This window comes from Scardinius erythrophthalmus, assembly GCF_964197995.2.
Source record: "Scardinius erythrophthalmus genome assembly, chromosome: 13".
In the NCBI taxonomy this organism is placed as follows: Eukaryota; Metazoa; Chordata; class Actinopteri; order Cypriniformes; family Leuciscidae; genus Scardinius; species Scardinius erythrophthalmus.
The window spans coordinates 33,813,479-33,826,833 of record NC_138233.1 but is presented as its reverse complement, the minus strand read 5'-3'; the positions used below and the strand labels follow the sequence as shown (position 1 = coordinate 33,826,833).

General features: G+C 38.4%; 1 protein-coding gene across 1 annotated transcript; it reads right to left on the bottom strand.

Moving 5' to 3' along the window:
• Positions 1–444: 444 nt before the first annotated feature.
• Positions 445–8,746, bottom strand: LOC308700390 (nuclear GTPase SLIP-GC-like). Its single transcript, XM_081381997.1, has 7 exons — positions 8,430–8,746; positions 8,195–8,345; positions 5,456–5,573; positions 5,158–5,266; positions 1,562–1,695; positions 1,392–1,476; positions 445–1,269 (listed from the first exon to the last, which is right to left on the bottom strand). The coding sequence occupies exons 2-7, from the start codon at positions 8,203–8,205 to the stop codon at positions 1,169–1,171; spliced, it is 558 nt and encodes a 185-aa protein (XP_081238123.1). The 5' UTR covers positions 8,206–8,345; positions 8,430–8,746; the 3' UTR covers positions 445–1,168.
• Between the last annotated feature and the right edge of the window lie 4,609 nt (positions 8,747–13,355).

The following is a 13,355-nucleotide window of genomic DNA, read 5'->3' as shown; positions in this document are numbered from 1 at the left end:
ATAATTAATGGCAAAGCTGGTGCGCCTGTGCTTGAATGTTATGGGTGGACGATATCAAAGCCATGAGTATCAAAGCCAATATCGCTGTAATAACAATAATGACTCATGAACACATTTTGTGTGCTTTCTTAGCACAAAATTTGTGATTAAAGACATTTCACATTTATATTGTATATGCAAGCAATCATTGTAAATAAGTAAACAGTAAAGTAGATATCAATTTTCATTATTTATTGATAATTAAATCAAAATCTCAATTAAATATATATTTTTAATGATTTAATACAAGAGTTGTTCAAAGCACTTAAAGATTAAGCTGAACATTCCTAACGTAAAAAGCACTTAAAAAAAAAAAACTTTATACCCACGTACCACTCTTCGCATACCCTGTTTATATATTTAACAATATATTTGCAATTATTTAAAGCCAGATACAAAAAAAACCACTGAGTTTATTTATTCGAGTGAAAGAACTCCAGATGATGTTTCTTTTTCTGTTGTTACCTGGTCACCACAGCTCTTTCTGTTTGAATTGAGTGCTGAGTGAGGCGAGCTCTGTATGTGACTGCTGTGTTTCAGCATTTCTGCTCGTGCTCAGGTGAGTGGAAGGAGAAATGGCTTAGTTGTTCAAACTTCCAATCCATCACAAATATTTGCTAACACAAATTTAGGCCTTCAGCACTTATGAAATTAATTTACTTTCATGCTAAATATGATGAAGAAATATCAAAGATTAACGATGTACATGAGATAAGAATAAAACAACATTCTGTACACTAATATTGTAAAGAAAGAACAGATCTGCTTTGTACTATTGCATGAAAAAAGACCCTTGCTTCAAATCCATCTAAATGCATCACACAAAGGTTGTTGAAAATGGGACAGCTGCACCCAGCTTTTAAATGGCATTTCCATTTCCTGCTGTAAACTGTCACGATAATAATAATAAAAAATAAAAAAACTTGGTAATAAAAAGTGCAATAAATGAATGCACTGTTTGTGTATCATGCAGTTTTCACCCTAAAACAAAACCCAAGGTTCAAAGAAATCTGATGAAAACCATTTTTCACTTTTTTAAGATTTAAAAACCACTAAAAAACCAACACATTAATGTGAGTAATCTAATGTAAAACTAATGAAAACATTTACTTAAAATGTGTTACCTATGTTAATCTGTTAATTCTACTTCTTCTCGGGCATTTTGTTGCTTGACCTCAGTTTGACAGTTGCTCTGCAAGTCTCTCCAGCAATCAATCTCTTTCGAGACATCTAAAGACAGATGTTACATATTAGGGATTGATTGAGATTAGTTAGTCAGCACTTCATATCACAAAATATTATTTGTTTAAACTCTTGTTTCTGTGGTTAAATAGGATTACATACTCTCTTACCCATCAATTTGATATTGCTGGTTTTTGACAGTGAGAGTTCCATTGATTTCTTTAGTCCTGATTCAAGAGCATTCATTACGTCCAGCTTTACAAAGAAACAAGAGAAGATTCTGCTTGACTTTAGTCAGTGGACAACGAAATACATGAATGTCTTAATATGATATCAGTACCTTTAAATGTTTGAACTTTTTAAGCATTTCAATTTTGGCCTTGTTGAACATGTCATGTTTTATTTCATCGACTGTGGTTATTAGCAGTTCTTGCCTTTTCTTCATGGATCCGATTCCAGTCACTGCTGCAGCTTCTAAAATAGGAAACACTCGGCTTTATTTCTTATGAAGACACATTAGAACAAGAACGTGTTTAAAATAAAACTGCTAACACTGCTTATCTCTATATTGTACCATTTTGCATTGGTGGCTTGTGAAAATGTTTATCAAATGATATAGTAAATCAGAGCTCAACAATGAGGATGGCCCGCCAGCCCTGGGTCAGTGCTGGATAGTCTTCATTCTTGAATTTATTTGATCAAGTCAAATTTTTGATACTTAAGTTTGCCTTGCAAACTTAAATATTTGGTTCCCCTGCGAAGTGGAACTTCGATGCTGCGTCATGGTGTTGATGCTATGGGAACACTACTGCGTGAGCCGGTGTCTAAACACGGCAATCTGATTAGTGGAACATATGAACATGGGGACACAGAGACCATTAATAGACATCATATGTGCGTCATCAGCTTCTTTGTCTTCAGAAGCCGCATGTTTGTTCATTGTGTGCCTAACTTTAGGAGGAAGAGGCATCCTGCGGGCTATCCACCCTATCTTCGCTCTTTAGTCACTCTTACTCCTCGTCAGTTCGGTCGGTCCCTGCAAGTTGACTGTTTCAGGGCCCAGAGCAGGCAGATTCTATAGAAAACAATATTCCTCTGTCAGCCTTTGTGGCAGTGTGGCAACTACTGCCGAGTATCTCTCAGTGGCATCTGAATACCGTAAAGAAAGGTTACAGAATTCATTTATTTCACATTTCTTTTTGTATCACTCCAAATGTCTGTATTTGTGTGTTACAGACTGTCAGACTTTTTCAATGACACATTTTGCAGGTTACATCCATATGCAAATAGCCTGGATATGCAGATAAACTGAGTAAACTTCCTGTTTAAATGTAATATTTTTTTCTTTAACATTAAAATACAGTGATAAAAAAAAAAGTTTTTTTTTTTTTTTGCAGTGGGGAATGTGAAAATATTGATGTGCTCCAACTAGTCACATAGCTTGTTTCTGTTTCACTTTTTTTCACCTTTTCAGGATGTCATTTCGCCTGTGTGTTTCTGGATGTGGTCGTTCCCTGGCGCCAGCAGATAGCCACAATAGCTGCCTCTCATGTTTGGGCATTCAGCACGCTGAGGCAGCCTTTGTGAATAGTTCATGTTCCCATTGCGGGAATATGACTATGGCAGCGTTGAGATCGAGACTCGCTTAACTCAAGGGAGGTGCAGTCCCCTCGCCTATGCCCCAATCTAGTGCCTATTGTGGACCTTAGAATAGGCCTACTTCGGCACTTAGCCAGGGTGATCTGAGAATTACTGTGAGGGCTTCCCCGCCGAGGCAATCTCCGTGGGTCCCTCACGCCTCACAAACGCTGCCGCCGTTGGAGCGTGCTGGTCCTTCTCATGGACGACCAGTTGTGCCCTTTGGCCTGATGACCAGATGCCGGTTGCAGCATCGGAGGGGGAGCTTCAGTCCTCTGGAAATGAGGATTCGGCTGCGTTATCCCCTTTGGCGATGGTCAGGTGATGTGATCGGTTCCTAGATGCCCCTCTTTCCCAGGTTGGGTTATTTGGCGATGCAGTCGATAGCTTTGCCCAGCAGTTCTCGGCCTCCCAAAAGCAGACGGAGACCATCCGTCACATCCTGCCCCGGTGGACCACTGCTGCCTCTACCCGTCCGCCGGCCCCAGACCTTCCGTCTGCTCGTCGCTGAGGTCGACCTCCTGCGGTGTCCTCCGATCCCGCTAAGCCACCGCAGCAGCCATCACCCAGGCCTCAGCGCAAGAAGTTGGCCCCGCCGTCCAGGACGTTGCCAAACTAGGAGGCAAGTGGAGGTGCAAATGACCCTGAGATGGGCGACCCAGAGGTGGACCAGACTGCTCTTCAGGAGATGGTGAACGTGCTGCTCCCTCCCATGGTGGAGGGCCGGGTGGAGAATCTTTTGCTTCCTTTACTTTTTGTTACGCCACTGGCCCTTCGGAGGAGGCAAACCCAGCCCTGGCTTTTCTCTATCCCGTTTGCACCCTGCACCTATACTTGGACAGAACGCAAAGCCTCAGGACCTCAGACCAGCTCTTCGTTGGTTACGGAGGCCAGCAGAAGGGAAAGGCTGTCTCCAAGCAGAGGATGGCCCACTGGATAGTGGATACCATTGCCTTGGCTTACGAAGCCCAAGGCGTGCCCTGCCCGCCCAGGGGTTGAGAGCCCACTCCACTAGGAGTTTCGCTTCTTCCTGGGCGCTCGCACACGGCGCCTCGCTGACAGAGATCTGTAGAGCTGCGCGCTGGGTGACACCTAACACGTTATAGCTTACATGTTGAACCAGTTTCTCCCTGTGTGCTCGCTTCAAACAGCCGGTAACAACGAAGTTCCCGCTCTAGTGCTGCGCCACTCCCCTCCACACTGAGCAGATATGTGCGCTTTTTGCTCCAGTCGAGTTCCCCATGAAACCTGTTGAGTTCCTCTGCACCCCTTCAGCAGTCAGACGATGCGGAGCATCTCACACCAAGCCTAGTGCTTGTATGCTTGTGTAAATTGTGCTAGGCTGGGTTCCATATGTCGTGATCCCTGCGGCGATCCCATATGCGTATTCCTCCACGACCAGCTCCCTGCGGTGAGCTCGTGTCTTTCCCTTGGCAGAGTCCGCTCTGCCGTCACTGTCCGGTGTAGCTTCCCCCTTCTCAGGCTGGAGCCACCGCAGTGATATTCCATATGTTGCACTGCCCCTAACCGGCCAGTCCATATGTGTATTCTCCACATGGCACCTCCCTTCAGGCAGGATGTGGCTTCTGAAGTGTTCCTCTCCCCTGGAAAGGCATGCTTTCCCAGTGTTATCCAAGAGTTCCACTGTGTGGGGTATAACAGGACAGCAGTTTGAACTCCCTCTATGCAGGCCTTCCGCTCTAGTAGGTTGGGGGTCTGAGAGTCTTGCGTAGGGTGCTGAATGTGGCAGCAACCGTGGCGTTTTCCATAGGGATCCCAATTACGTTGACACGTCGACGTAATGTCGAACGTGAGCGACTGATAGGGAACGTCTCGGTTACTAATGTAACCCGCGTTCCCTGAAGGAGGGAACGGGAGACGTTACGTCCCATCGCCACTGTCGCTGACCATCGCTGTAACAGCCGTCATGATCTCGGCTCCTCAGCGAAAAACAATTAGTGTGTGCGCCCGCTTCCTGTTTATACATGCGCTGCGCGATTCACGCATGCTAACGTTCATTGGCTCGTTCTGTAGATAATTGAAGATGGTAGGGCTCCCTGAAGTGATCCCAATTACGTCGTCACGTCAACGTAACGTCTCCCATTCCCTCCTTCAGGGAACGAGGGTTACATTAGTAATCGAGACATTTCTTGTAGTGATTCTAGTAGTGATAGAAATGCTCCCTTTTACTGTATAGAAAATGAGCTAGTGATTAGAATAATTGTTTTGGAAGCCCATATAGGTGACTATTGATATAAATAGTTAGTGATTTAATTGTAACTTTTAATGCTAGCTTACGTTCATAGCAAGAAGACATTTCCTTCTTAATGGTTATTTGGATTGATGAGTAGATGTGCTTCTTTGTATCAACAACGCCTCTTTTGAGTGATGACTTCAGTTTAGTTTCCTTACAAAATAGGGGAAAAACACAAAGTCAGAAAACTGTCAAAACACAGAGTGGCTAAAGTTTGTTTTTTAATCAATGTCCCTGCTTACTTTAGTAATGGAAGTTTGAAGACATTGAGGAAGTAAAGACAGAGAGACCCAGGCTCGTATTAAGACCCCTGAGTGCACACAAGAGGACAACTGAACTCACTTCTGTATTGATGAAGTTCTGAATGTGATGTAATATGGGAGATTCAGGGGAAGCGAAGTGGATGATACTGAACTTGTCAATCTGTTCTTGCACTGACTTCCCTGTTGTTCCAGTCACACTGAAGCCAAGAGAAAACAAAATAGAATTTCATTTAAAACAGTTCACAGAATATTGTTGTAATGATATAATCTAATACAAGAATGACCAGATAACTAGTATAAACATATATTATATATTTGGTCTAACGCTGTGAGAAACAAAGCTTTTGGTCTCATATTAATCTGCCAATGACAGAATGTCAGCAGTGAATCATTCACTCAACCGATTTATTCAAATTGTGGATTCATTCAGTAAAGAAGCAATCAAGCAACAGGAGGAGACAGTAACTGTAGTGTTTTGTATCTTTTCTCATTTGATTTTAGCACAGCTGTCATAACTAGGAAACACTGTTTGTTTACTTTGTTCACATGCTATGGTCTCCTTTGGTCACGTTGTAAATAGTTTTGGTAGGGACGTGTGTCCAGCTAAACTCACTAATGACATTTCAGGCGAGTATTTAATCGATTAGTGCGGCAGCCCTCGTGTGAAGACCGAAGAGTGGAAAGATCAGCGACTCTACCTGCGCGACTCCACTGAGCAAGGACACAGACAAGACACCTGAGTATTGTATTTTGTTCTTTCCTTCCTTCCTTTTTTCACAACTTGTTCTCATCTTTTTGTTTTGCGACCTGTTTTCACTATGTGCCTCCAAATACACAATTACTAACATGTAAATCACATCATGCATAGGGGGCAGTGCAATCCTAACTACCTGCGTACTTTCCCTGTCTTCTAGTACATTACTTTCTTTTCCTATTGATCTCTGGAATTGTCAGTCTGCTGTATACAAAGCTGATTTCATTACATCTATTTATAGTCATTCAGGTGTCAACATCATGACCCTGACTGAGACCTGGATCAGACCAGAGGACACTGACACACCTGGAGCCCTCTCCACTAATTTCACTTTCTCACACAACTGGTCTGCTTATCTCCAAGGATTGGACATTTTATCCTTTACCAATCTTAGTGTGACAACAGCTCATTTGAATCGCATGCAATTACCAGTCCTATTAAAATCCATTTTGTAGTTGTTTATCATCCCACAGGTCAATTTGGTAATTTCTTGGAGGAGTTGGATGTATTACTGTCATCCTTTCCTGAGGATGGTATTCCTCTGATAGTTCTTGGAGACTTCAACATCCACCTAGAAAAGCCTCAAGCTGCTGATTTCCACACTCTGCTTGCCTCATTTGACCTCAAACAAGTATCTACTGTGGCTACTCACAAATCAGGTAACCAATTGGACTGTATTTTCACATGCTACTGCTCCACTGACCAAACGCTAGTCACACCACTGCTCACCTCAGATCACATCTTCTTTACTCCTAACCTCAACCTGGCTCAGGAAACACACAATCCTCCTCAGGTCACCTTTCAGCCAAACTTACGTTCAGTCTTACCCTCCCACCTATCCTCTTTGGTCTATGGTCATCTACTGCTATGCTGATGACACAACTTTACCTCTCATTCCAACCAGAGGATCTGACGGTAGCTGCTCGCATCTCAGCCTGCCTGACAGACCATTCTTGCTGGATAAAGGACCACCACCTTCAACTCAACCTCACAAAGACAGAACTGCTTGTGGTCTCAGCCAACCCAACACTTCATCACAACTTAACTCAATGGCTCATCAACCATAACTCAATCCAGGACAGCCAAGAACCTTGGAGTTGTGATTGATGATCAGTTGAACTTTACAGACCACATTGCTAGAACTGCCCGGTCCTGCAGATTTGCCTTATACGACATTAGGAAGATTAAGCCTTGTTTATACTTTCGCCTGGCTCTGCAGCGCGAGTCTCCGCAGACTCTGCGCGCACCTCCCCAAACGGACGAGGCGTTTATACTCGACGCGCTTGCCATTGTAATATTCTGTGAAACAACAGGGGGCGACTCAAGTAATTATCCTCTTAACCATCAGGAATAAATGGTGAGAAGAAGAAAGGTCCACACGTGACAATCTTTATTTTAGTACATCACCACCAACACCACACTACAAAAAGAATTGTGTAAAATCCAGTAAAATCTGAGATTATTACTTGTGACATTAGAACAAAATATGTGGATATAAAAACATGTATGTAGTTGTATGTACATAGCCTACAACTAAATTAACGATCTCTTAAATATTTTCTAATCTCACTAAATATTTCATTACGTTTCGTGGACATTTTATAAAACATGGACCTTTATTTTATTAAAATGGCTTATGTTTGCTATAGGCTCATTTTGTAAATGTAAGCAACTAATTTAAGATGCACAAACTGGGTGCCGGTGTGGTGAGACGTACATGCTCGGCCAGATTCGGCTCGAAGTTGTGCATCTTCGGATGCGGAGCCGCACGCGCTGTTACAAAAAAAGCCATGCACACCTCCAAGCGAAATGGTGTCAAAAGATGCACAAAAAGATGCACTTCCACGGACCTTTACCTGGACTGATCCCTGCTGGTGGAATGATCAGCCTAACTCAACCCGAGTTGCTGAGTCCTAAGCCATTTTCTAGAAAAGGCTGAAGACGCATCTTTTTCGGCAACACTTGACCCATTAATACTAACACTCTAACATGTTACATGTACACAATATTCTAACATGTACAACTTGCTTAACATGTTATATGGAATAATAAAATAGGACTTACGGGAAAATCATATTGAAATAATTATCAGTATATTCTTGCAAGTGTTTGACCAATTGCTTGTTCAGATCTAGGATTACATCCCAATTTTTCGACCAGTAGCATCCACCATTCTTGCTTGAAGGATTTTATGGAATCCTCTTTTATCCATATTCTGACAAAAACAAAAATACCAATGCCATTAAAAGGGCAAGAAAATGATGATTCATTTTGCACAACATAAAAAAAACACACTTACAGGGGATACCATTGCTTTTGTGGAAGCAACACATAATTGCACTGATTCATCCACTCCTTTTGAGAGACACTGCTCCAGATCACTATAAATTCTGTCAAAACGACTGTCCAATTCATTCAGTGCCTTCATTAGGTTATTCTCTAATTCCATGTAGACTTTAACTTTTGTCTCAACCTGAAACACATCCACATAACAGCAGTGAATTACAGGATAATGCATGGTTCCTCAAACTCGGTCCTGGAGGGCCACTGTCCTGTACAGTTTAGCTCCAGCCCTGATCAAACACACCTAGCTGTGAATTTCTAGTGATCCTGAAGACATTGATTAGCTTGCTCAGGTGTGTTTGATCAGTGTTGGAGCTAAACTCTGCAGGACAGCGGCCCTCCAGGACAGAGTTTGAGGAACCCTGGGATAATGTATATTGGCACATTCTGAAGATGTGAAATATAAAATGAATATCATGTGCATGTAAAATATCAGCAATTCAGACTCATACCGTTTTCTCGTCTGTATCCAGATGGACACTCTGGATCAAGGACAAAACTCCCTTTGCTTCATTGACATAATCTCTGGTCAGTTCTCTGTTAATGTTCTTGTTAAGAATCCTCAGTTCATCTTGCAGCTTTGGGATTTCTACAGAAGTGTGTGATTTTGGTCAGTCCTTTGACTGCATTGCTTGTAAAATAACTTTAGATGATGCAATTAATTTTTTGAATAATGAATAATGTGGTAGTTTGGTAAACAGGATAGTTTACCTGTTTCACCAGGTTCCAGATTTAAATTATGGTTGAAGAAGGCATTGGAACTTACAGTGAAGACATTAAGAAAATTACCATCAGTGATGAATCTTTTCTTAAAAAAAAAAAAAGAAGAAGAAGAATCATATACAGTACCAGTCAAAAGTTTGGAAACATTACTATTTTTAATGTTTTTGAAAGAAGTCTCTTATGCTCATCAAGCCTGCAGTAAAAAAAAAACAAAAAAAAAAAACAGTAATATTATGAAATATTATTACAATTTAAAATAATGGTTCTCTTTTTTAATATATTTTAAAATGTAATTTATTTTTGTGATGCAAAGCTGAATTTTAATCAGCAAGTACTCCAGTCTTTGGTGTCTTATGATCCTTCAGAAATCATTCTAATATGATGATTTGATACTCAGTTATTATCAATGATGGAAACAGTTGTGCTGTTTAATATATTTTTTTGAAATACTTTTTTCAGGATTCATTGATGAGTAAAACGTTAACAGCATTTATTCATAAAAACAGCATTTATTCGAAGTAAAACATTTCTAACAATATAAATCGTTACCATCACCTTTTATCAATTTAACGCATCCTTGTTGAATTAAAGTACTAATTTCTTTAAAAAAAAATAGTTATTGTTCCCAAACTTTTGAACGGTAGTGTATATTGTTACAAAAGATTTCTATTCTAAATAAATACAGTTCTTTTTAACTTTTTATTCATCAAATAATCCTGAAAAAAGTATCTCAGGTTATAAAAAAAATATTAAGCAGCACAACTGTTTCCAACATTGATCATAAATCATCATATTAGAATGATTTCTGAAGGATCATAAGACACCAAAGACTGGAGTACTTGCTGATGAAAATTCAGCTTTGCATCACAAAAATAAATGACATTTTAAAGTATATTAAAAAAGAGAACCATTATTTTAAATTGTAATAATATTTCATAATATATATATATATATATTTTAACTGCAGGCTTGATGAGCATAAGAGACTTCTTTCAAAAACATTAAAAATAGTAACGTTTCCAAACTTTTGACTGGTACTGTATATATATATATATATATATATATAATCGTATATTACCAGAAATTATTAAAACTGGTAAAATTTAAGAAAATACCTTGATTTCGGAATTTTCTAACTTTTCTTTGACTCTTGTCTTGGCATGTTCATTTCTATGAAGTATGCATACTTTTTTCTGATCCTTATAAGAATGATAAAACAACAATATATTAATTTAATGTATAATAAAATAAAACCAGTGTGAAATTTAATTCAATGATTGATTATACAAGCTGTAAATCAGTAGTCAATGTACTCAAACTAGCTGTATATATAAAAACAGCTTGACATTTTTTACATCAAGTTACATCTGGAACACATTGTACCTATTACACTCAAGCATATTTTAAGATATATTTTGTGGACTATGAAATGGCCATTTAAAAAGATGGCATTTTTTTCAATTTAAATAATAGTTTATTTTCAGGACTGAAGGTATTGATATTGGTTTTACTTAATCTGAATAAAAAAAAAATTTCAATACAAACTTTCAAGGAAAATTGTATAAAGGAGAAATACATGCTACACAGTTCAAGATTTTCCAAACCTTGTCTTCTGAGATTTGGTCTCTAAGCCGTCTAGCTCTAAAAAGAAATATTAAAATGTCACAGTGTGTTGTTGTTTTGAAAATCTGATCTTTGTTTTGGACAAAATAGCTATTACAAACAGAAGCTGTATAAAGGGGTGCTGTTTGTGACATTCCGCAAATTCCATTCAGACTGAATTAGTCTCCCGTCCAGCCCCTCAGACATTCTCCAAAAAAGGGGTGTCCAAACTCTGTCCTGCAGAGTTTAGCTTAACACACTGGCCTGGAAGTTTCTAGTATGCCTAGTGAGACCTTGATTAGCAGGTTCTGGTGTGTTTAATTGAGGTCTCCAGGAGCAGCATTGGACACCCCTGCTCCAAACCATGTCAAGAAACCTGAACAAGCAAAACGATTGACACATATCCCGATCGGCTCAAATGGTCAAGTGGATTTTTCTTTGATACATACTTAAGTGATATCTGCCAATAATAATCATCACACCTTTAATGGCAAAGATATTCTAATTCTAACCTCATATAGGCTGCTGGATTGATATCATCCGTCTTTGTACAGATGAAGTTGATGCTTTTGCATTCTCCTCCTGGTCCCAGTTCTTCAATGCAGTGCTTTAAAATCCCCCAAGGGCCACTGTCAGTGCTTGCTCGATTAATAGCACTTACAATCCACACAAAAGAGCACTCTTTCAGTTTCTACAAGATTGGAAATAGTGAGTTAGATGACGTGCTTTTAGTAGCCTAATAGATTGTGTGTTTATATGTATTCAGTGTTAGGGGTAATGCATTACATAATCAGATTACTTTTTTGATGCAACAAGTAAAGTAACATTACTTTATAAATTACCACATTAATATTTGAGTTACTTTTTTTTTATGTAATGCTCATTATTTTACAGTTTAATTAATTTGCTTAAACACTTTTTAATCTACTGAATTAATTTTCTCTCTTCTCCAAAACAGTCACTTAGACATAGTCACTCATTTGAGCACGGGAACAGATAATAAATATAAAAGTAATAAAAGCACATTACTTTCAAATTTCAGTGAAAAAAAAAAAGATAATGTTGAGAGATTTTTTGTATAATGTAGGGAATAGTGAATGAGGGTATAGGGTGTGATTGTGAAAACAGCCGCTAAGTGTAAATTTTGAGTGCTGTTAATTTACAGTATATTCCTGTAGGCTATTTTTAGTTTTCTACTGTATATAATTGTTTTAATGGAAAATGGTATGATATTGTCAGTATTTGGCCTTTTTTTACAGCAAGGGTTAACAGTGTGGGTAACAAATCACTCTAAATTGTAATGTGGACTTTCTGTAAACTGCTTTGAAATTATGTGTATTGTGAAAAGCGCTATACAAATAAATGTGAATTGAATTTAATTGAAATTGGATATTTTACACTAGTTGAACTGTTTGTTCACAATTTTGTTCTTTGTTGGGCATTTGAATACTGGTTTTCAACTTACTGTCAAACAACACAACCCTTTGTAAAGGATACACAAATGAGACTCAGTATATTCCTGAAATTATGTAAATGATGTTTGACGAAAGCACCGTGTTAAAAGCCACAGGTTTTGTTTATGTGAGGTCTGTGTGTTCTAGACTGAATGCAAATGAATCTTCCTCGGAGGCCGTAGTGATCAGTTTACTGTTCAGAGGTTTCTCTTTAGACTACAGTTACTAACAAAAATAATTGGATTTGGGAGCACTATTAAGAGATGAATGAACTTGAAAAAATAACAATTTATTAAACATTTATGAAACACATATTCATGTTTTCAATGTTGGCAATAAAAAATAAAGAGTTCTTAATTAATCTTTGACGTCTGTCTTTTATTTAGATATTTTTGTTTACATTTTTTTTGTAAATTTTACTCATTTTAAATGGTTAACTAATTTGATTAAAAGGAATTAATTTGATTAATTATTACTCAATTCTAATTTGTTACATTTAATTAATAATATTGCTTGTAATCTGTTGCTAATATAGCGTATTCATCAGGAAATATTCTAAGTGGTCAAAATATAGTAAAATTCTAAATGTGTTTTTAAAAGAAAATAAAGGTGTATGTTATATAGGCTATGTCGTTGAATGCATTACTGCAAAAAAAGAACTAAAACACCTGTAAGGCCTGGAAGAGTGTAAGCCTCAGCCTCAGAAAGTAACGTAATGCATTACTTCCCATTAAAAGTAACGCAATTAGTTAATTTTTAGGGAGTAACGCACTATTGTAACGCATTACTTTTAAAGGTGTCATTACATGTTTTATTTTTTTTATTTTAATTTTTTTTTAGCAAGTTTTTTTTTATTTAAGTGTTAAAGTTTATTGCACACTCAAAAAAATCAAATATACATGCAGCAAAACAATTATTTTCAACCTTCATTCTGAACCTCTTGAAATGATCTGTTTTAAGGGGTGGCTCCCTTGGACACTAAATGGACACTTATGATTGGTTAACATTTTTGCATAAGAAACAGTATCAATGCCCACGCACTATTGCAAGTGAGTAATTGTTTTGGAAACATCATCCATGCAACAATTTTTTATTTTTTTTTT

What these genes read in the sequence shown, in the direction of transcription:
- LOC308700390 (XM_081381997.1), bottom strand. An exon ending in AGAACTTCATCAATACAGAA is followed by an intron (nt 5,267 to 5,455) that starts GTGAGTTCAGTT and finishes CTATTTTGTAAG; the next exon opens with GAAACTAAACTGAAGTCATC. An exon ending in AATGTCTTCTTGCTATGAAC is followed by an intron (nt 1,696 to 5,157) that starts GTAAGCTAGCAT and finishes TTCCTATTTTAG; the next exon opens with AAGCTGCAGCAGTGACTGGA.